This window comes from Pygoscelis adeliae, unplaced genomic scaffold (genome assembly GCF_000699105.1).
Source record: "Pygoscelis adeliae isolate BGI_AS28 unplaced genomic scaffold, ASM69910v1 Scaffold101, whole genome shotgun sequence".
Lineage (NCBI taxonomy): Eukaryota > Metazoa > Chordata > Aves > Sphenisciformes > Spheniscidae > Pygoscelis > Pygoscelis adeliae.
Genome location: NW_008824238.1, coordinates 5748418 through 5756208, shown reverse-complemented (window position 1 = coordinate 5756208; position 7791 = coordinate 5748418). Strand labels below are relative to the sequence as shown.

The 7791-nt window shown below is 39.2% G+C and overlaps 1 protein-coding gene across 1 annotated transcript in view; it reads right to left on the bottom strand.

The window, feature by feature from the left end:
• Positions 1-760: 760 nt before the first annotated feature.
• Positions 761-7791, bottom strand: part of RPL7 (ribosomal protein L7) — a 9079-nt gene continuing 2048 nt past the window's right edge. Inside the window, exons 3-8 of the mRNA XM_009335070.1 lie at positions 7060-7162; positions 6395-6561; positions 5608-5745; positions 5118-5227; positions 3787-3997; positions 761-823 (exon numbers count right to left, since the gene is read on the bottom strand). Coding sequence (XP_009333345.1) covers positions 3789-3997; positions 5118-5227; positions 5608-5745; positions 6395-6561; positions 7060-7162 — 727 coding nt within the window. The 3' untranslated portion in view covers positions 761-823; positions 3787-3788. The remainder of the gene's footprint in view (positions 824-3786; positions 3998-5117; positions 5228-5607; positions 5746-6394; positions 6562-7059; positions 7163-7791) is intronic.

The window sequence follows — 7791 nt, the reverse complement described above, 5'->3', positions numbered from 1 at the left end:
GAAAAGCATTTCAGTCAGAGCTGACGTGACTTGTTGATCTGTTGTACCAAATGCCTCGGCAGGCTAAGGCTCCTTCAGTGAAGTGCTCGCGAGACGAGAAGTCAGTTTGAATGCAAGCCGAGCTATGCATTTTACCAGTCCCTGGGTTTCTGATCTGTACTCTGCTAGACCTACACATTAGCAACAACTGTTCATACCCTCACGAATCCTGTGGTCTCCACTTCTATAGTACCTGAAATAAAACACTGCAAACAAATTATGTAAAGATGAGTAATTATCTAGAATGTGGAAAATAATTTGCTATTTTGTAAACTATTTCATGTTTCCTTTGGTAAAAAGTACCTGAAGATGTTCAGAGCCGGAAGTAATTATTATGATCTTAAAATCAGGATCTTGACACGTTAAGAACCGATTTACCCTTGCCTCTTCTTTACACGTAAAAATCTTCTTGCACAGCTTTGGTGCACTACAACTAAGTAAGAATCCTGTCTACTCAACAGCATACAGCTCAGTTTGTCATTTACTGTACTTTTAATCACAACAAAAAATAAATAACTGTCGCCACTCAAAAACTAATCTGTTACCTGCATGAATCCTTCCAAATTTTCTTCCTCCAAATGAAGGTGAAACAGTATTATCTATATACTGCTAATTCAAACTGTACATGGGTCTTTGAAACAGGTTACTCCAAAGTTAACTTAGCAACCGCCACCACTAGAGAAGAGGATCACAGAAAGAGACCAATTGAGATGACACACAGTTTTGTGCAAGATGGTTTTATTAATAGACCAGAGTTTGAAAGATTGCAGCTGGGCATCTGAATCTGAAAGGGGAAAAAAGAAGTATCATTAGACATGTGTAGATCTGAAACTACTTTGGCCACCCGAAGAATTAATACATTTCTACAGTTTATCACTTGGGCTAAAAATACTAATTTTATTTCACTGGATTTAAGACTTCAATAGTCTTGCACACAATAACTAACTTCTGTATTAACACCTTTTCACTCACAACACAGATGTCAAGTGCCAGAACTAACAGGATAAACATTCCTACCTTGAACTGTTGGTACCTATTTTCCTATTTGTCTAAAAGCATAGCAGGGGGGAACTTGATATTTAAAGACATTTTAACTTTTGCTGCAGTAACCCTATTTTCAGCACATTTCAGGGACCGTTTACATACAAAAATGAAAGCAAAAAAGCAGACTTGAGACCGGTTCCTGTAAAGTTTTCTTGAGAGCTAATGAAATTCAGCATCTTGCCAATACTGAATTATCAAAATTTGGTATCAAGTACTATGCTCTTTTTCCCCAATCTATATGAAGGAATTGGTATGTGAAGTCTTTGTTTGTTTTTTTAAGTCTATTTGAGACTACCACTTAAGTAATAAGGCAAATAACAGGAAACCAGCTACATATAGGGAAGAAGAATAAATACTCATCTTCAGATACATGGCCCTTCAGAATGACAGTACTCAGAGTACTGCCAATATCTCATCTGAACCTACTGCTCTAGTTGCCCATTACTTCAGTAGAAACTACAACATTCTTCTATGTTCTACATGTAGGTATTTCAAACATGCATTCTATTCAGAACAGTAGGAAAATAGCAGGAATAGAAAGTGCAGGAGACGAGAACAATCAGTTATCTTAGCTTTACACCAGAGGTACGATTGTTTGCAGTCCAAGCAGAAGAACTAACTGCTTATAAGCATAAGAAACTGCAAGGTCACTTCCTAAATTGGAAGATGGAGTAAAGCCCTGATGTCTGCTACTTACATGGGATGTTGAGGTAGAAGTCCAATGAAAAACCCAAGCAACGAGCTGAATAACCCTAGTTTCTCTGCCGATATACTACTCCTCGCAGGCATTTACAGCCACTGCAATAGTGAACCTGAAGCTTCCCTCCTGTAGGAAGGCTCCTGAAAACTCAACACGACCAGTGTACTTCTGATGTTTGTCAGTGAAGATGGAGGAGAAAGGATCTACACTGACAGAAAAACTGCAAGGTTTCAATTAAAAATAGCAGTTTCCATCTTGCACTCAGAAACCAGACAGGAGCATAAAGCAAAAGTAGTTTTGCTCAATCTTGACTATGAAGCCTCATGCACTAACTTAAGGGAAACATCTGCCAGTACTGAACTTGTAAGAGTTTGTGCCACCAGCAGCAAAATTTCTACAATACTAGTATGAGTAACGTAACATCACCCCAGGCACCAAACAGCACAGCAATTCTGCTACTCAAAGCTACCCACTTCTTCCCATAGTTGAGCTAAAAAGCTTTACAAGAACACTGTCCCCAGTAAGCAACTATTTTCCCAAAGCGCAAGTTTCCACGTGCCATGTAACCAGTGCTTTAAAACTCTGCTGCTTCACAGATGGAGACAACAAAGGAACATGCAAAAAGCTTGGGGGAGTGGAAACTGAGAAAAGCCTACAAAAAAGCTTCAAGAAAAAAAAGCTGTCAGTCCTATGAAATATCTTTCCATTTGACTTGGGACAGACAGCAGACCTCAATGAGCTCAACTTGCTATGCCTTGTGAGCTATAAAAACGTTTTTAAAAGGCTTAAACTCCCAAACTACTTCCCCTCCTTCAGAAAATTTGATTTCTGAGAACTCATCCAAACACCTGTTTTAAGCTATAAAGTCACATCACTACTACTATTTTTTTATTAACTGACCCTCTGGAACTTAGGAATTCGAATTCCTAAGTAAACTGTGCATCCGATTTCTAAAAAAAACAAACTAAAGAAAAAAACAAACAAAAAAAACCCCAAACGAACCAAACCCAAACCAAAAAACAAACCAACCAACCAAAAAACCCTTCTTGCCTTTGGAGGAATCAGTTTGGGTAAAATTGGGTCTTTGCCTGTTACTCTTTCCAAGCATCCTAACACAACGAAGTTTTCTTAAATTCCAGCGTATCTGTCATACCAAAAAGGCATTTGTCCTTGACTGAAAATAAGATATGGGCAACACCAAAGCTACTTTAGTGTTTAAAAAGGTGGAAAAAGCAATGGGAAGTACGAGAACTCCGAAAAAAGTTTTGGCTTTGAATGGCAGAGACTTCTCATCAAAGCAGGAACAACAGAGTGACAATGATAGATGGTAAGACAGATTGTTTGAACTAGATACTAACTTCAGGACTCAGCTGTCACTGTCAAACTGCTTTAAGTGTTAATAAACCTTCCCATTTCTAAAGGACAGACTATTCAAATGGGCAAATTAGTCTTTCAAAATCACCATCTTGGTCATGTTAACATGAAAGCTTAAATTGAATCATTTTGAAGCCTGAACAAGCTGAAAATTTAGACCATTAAAATTCTAAACTGATAATTTAATTTCTCCCAGTCCTAAACAGCCTTTTATAGCAGAAATCAGACAATCTGAAAAAAACACTGCTTGCAACCACAAAGACTTTGATCATATTAAGAATTCATTAATGAGGGCTGAAAATTTTAGCCCAGATCTCAAGGCTCCCCATCATAAAACCCAAATGAGGTTTTAAAACAAGTTATTGGTAAATGAAAAGTAAGTTATTGGTAATGTTTATACTTCCTAAACATATCAGCTGTAACGATTTAATTTCTTCACAAATGTTTAAGCTTTAGCCAGACTTTAAACATAAAATCAGAACACTGTATTGCCCAAGTAGCTTTATATCGTAGGTACCACCCAAGCATGAGCGAATATATATTAGACCTGAACGTTCAACCAATAACGGCAGCTGCCTACACAGCAGAGAAAGAACAGTGAGTAGCATTAACCTTTGGTAATATCTCACCATTAGTTCATTCTCCTTATGAGTCTGTTGATCTGATCTTCTCTGTTACCAGCATCCCCACCTTCCACGAAGTGGATCGTTTTCTTCTTCATTCCACCCCGAGGAGAGGACAATTTGAAGGGCCAAAGGAAGTTGTTCACGACTTTGAAGTTCTTGCCAACAGTATAAATTTCATGGATCACATCTTCCATGCAGATGATGCCAAACTTTCCTAAAATTCAGAAACGTTGTTTTCAGAAGGGCTACAGAGCCACTAGTCAACGACAAGCTAAAAATCATCAAGTTATTATTGTCATACCTACTTTTTCTGATCAACTTCAGGAAGTCAGAAAGCACCCACTCTGTCATGACACCCAATGACTGACTTTTCCAATTAACATGGATTAGCTGCAGCCAACTCAACATTATTTAGTTGTTACATCTGGCAAGAGGCAGTTTCAACTGTTGAATATTTGTAGCCAGCAATGAGGAACAACAGAAAACAAACCCCACTTAGGGAATCTTACGAAAATAGACTGTGTTCTTTGAAGAAAAGCTAGATTAAATACACTTAAACCCTAGTTATGTGTAGCTTGAGGAAATTCACTGAACTACTTATGCTGTTGAATAATGCAACAGCGTGTTTTCTTAATGCCTTTCCAGAGTCTTCAGTGACATGTTACAGGGTAACTGCTCGTAAAATACAACGCTAAAAAGGAAAGTGATTATAGTATAATACTTGTACCTTCAGAATCTGATTATCTATTGCCCTGGAAAAGGAACAAACATGACACAGTCAAATTTGAAGTGATACACCAATCAAGTGCCAAAAATGGGAGAGACATCAGTGTTTCCTTTCGCTCCTGGCATGACTGGAAAAGGAGGAGCCTCCTAGAGCAGTCTATTTCCTGACAACTGACCACCATACGTACACTAATGGCTTTTACTAGCCAGTTCTTCTGACAGGAAGTTTGAGAAGTCTGTTACCAGACCATGAAGGTCTAAGACACAAGCAATATTAAATTTGAAACTTCACAGCTACGTATGATAAACTTCTTTCCTGCCACGGCACCTTTTCATTACTGAAAGACCTACTGACCTATTAAAGGTCAAGTTTACATTTAAAATTACAAACTTAATGCTAAAATTCGATTCTTTACACTGGTTTTCAATACTTTATAACACAAGTTACTTCCAGCTTGCTTTGTGTTAAGCTATTAAGACAGAAGTAGAGATTATTAACCAATCACTACTATTCTCCAGAAACAAGTAAGGATAGTTGTCCAGCTTAGCATTAATCATCCAAAGGCAACAAGCTGGTTTCTTGTTTTGTTTAGTGAAGCAGTATTTACCAAGGCGTTTCTGAATCAGGAAATTATCAGTGAGAGCAATGCGTTGCTTGTTGATCTTGCCATAACCGCGCTTGTAGATCAATTCATGCACAGACTTCAGATTGGGATAACTGAAACAGTCAAGGGGAAAAAAAAAAGTTACTAGTCTGTGCAAGCCACCTTCCAAGCTAACATCCCCGAATGAAACTTCCATAACAAACAATTTAAGATCATTTCAGCGTGTCGCAATTGTAAATACAAAAGCAACAGAGAAGCAAATCTTACTCATACAGAGTTCCCAACAACACTGGTATGAGAGTGTAATCGTATCTAACAAACATTGCCTTTTAAAGCACTGCCTTCATCATGTTTTCAATTCAAAGCAGGGGAAGCACACAGAAGATATAAGAACATTTTAAACACAAGGGAAACCTGCAAATCAAGCATAGCAAAATGCAGAAGGCACTCAACATTTGCACCCTGATTTGATAAAACTAGCCATTTCACTCACCCCCACGCAATATAGGGTTCAACAATCCGCAACATGTTGATAGAAGCTTTGTTGAGTTTTACAAACGTGCCATTAAAAATCTGACGCAGGCGAAGAAGCTGCAACACCTTGCGGACCTTAGGGCTGACACCATTGGTACTACAGAACATCGGAAAAAAGCCTCAATTATCTACATCCCAGAAAACACTAAGTATCAGGTTAAAAAAAAACAACGACAATAATATCATTCCCATATGAAATGCATCACTATTTTGCCAATTACACAAAACTAGCTCAGTAAATTATCTACTATCTCTATATATTTCACTATTAAAACAGGTCTATTTCCATGAAAAGAATTAAAATAAGCATTACAATGAAACAATTTAGAACTATCCTTGTGCTCTCCTGAACATAATTCTTCCAATCACACCTTTTGTTAGTTTTCTATAACACTTTACCAAAGGAGAGTTAAACAAACACTTCAAACAAAACTTAGCAGAATGTTAGGGAATACTGGCATGTAATTTTGAGATTAAGGTGAAACAGAAAAACTGTCTGCACGTATTTGTAGCCTTGCCACCTTCTTAAAAACCAGGGATTCCTGAAGAGAGGAGACATAGCCAGCATAATGATTTTGCACTTAATAAGCCTCTGGTGCATGTACAACATTACTGTCAACAACGTTCCAAGCCACCAGCAGAAGGCTTGATTTTATTTACATAATTAAGCCCTCAAAACAGATAACAGGAAAGCCAATTTCGGTGCTTTTGAACATAAAATTGCTTACATCTGTATTCAATCTTACCCTCTTATCCTGATCACAAACGCCAGTTTCGGTTCCGCTGGAACGTAGTAATTACCAGCTTTCCGGGCCATCCTGGCCATACGGATCTCCTGCCTATACATGTGCCTGTACTCCTTGTGGTAAGCTTGGGCTCTTGCATAGATGAGTCGCCTTTGTGCCTTACGGTACTGAAATCAATTGAAAGTTACTTAGTATTATATAACGCCTTTTAACACATGAAAACCACCTTCAAATAATGTAGCATATTCTAGAACTTCCCAGAAATAACACAGATTAAAGGAACATCTGCCCATACCACGGGGTTTAGAATCACTCTCAGTAATGTGCTAGAGAATCTGGAAGACTGTTACACTGCAGCGCTGCTTTACCTTGAACAATGTTACCATGCATCAAGCTTACCCTCACAAAGGCTGTAACCTCTTGCCTTGCAGAAGACTAACTAATCTTATAGACAACCGTACGCTTTGCCCTTACTCTGCCCAGAACTGGTTTGTTACTGACACCCCCCCCCCAAACAAAAGCAGCATATTTGAGTCCAAAACATTAAGAAAATATGAACGTGCTAGACCTAAATACTGTGAACTTCTGTATTGTGTTACATCAGCAGTAGTAGCTGATATTGCAACAGATAAACAATTCAAGTCAAGGAGTCATGAAATATTCACCTTTTTTATAGCCAACATCCTCTTCTGACGTTTGGCTTTTACGGCTGCATAAGCCTGCCGCTTTTTCAGCAGGCTTTCCGGTATGGATGGCACCTTCTTTGCTCTAAATGAAGAGGAAAAAAAACTCTCTTTTAGCTGTTATGAAGAAAGTGGTCTTTAAAGTAACGCGCGACGACCAATGCAAACTCTTAACACAATGCGTACGCAGGCCTCACTGCCTCGAGCCGGTTCACTGAGGCATCTTACTTGCTCCTGCTGTCACCAGGCCTCAATGCAGCCCTAACAGATCACCTTTTATACTAGACAAGGCGATCCGACAGACTAGCTGGTGAGCTGCACACAACCTATGCACGCTACCATAAAGACTGAGACCACCTGAGCGACAGGGAGTTTCTACCCTGCCCCGCTACGATCCAATTTGCAATAAAAGGAAGTCTGTTTCAAGCGCATCTCTTTCAGATTAATAAACATTCCAACAGGTGCTTTAAGAGAAAAACTAGTTTGGTAGCACTCTGAAATTTACAGAATTCTAAGCTCACTCAGAAATTTGAACTCTTGGATGCCACAAAACTTGCAAGAGCAGCGTTTATAGAGCCATAATTACCCGGGCGAGCTCCCACCGTAAGCGTACCCAGCTATGGCTCCCTACTCAAGCCGCACACGGCCTGGCGCACCCCAGCGCAGCACTGACTCCCCGCCAAGCCGGGGAAACCCTGCCGCCCCGGGTCCCTC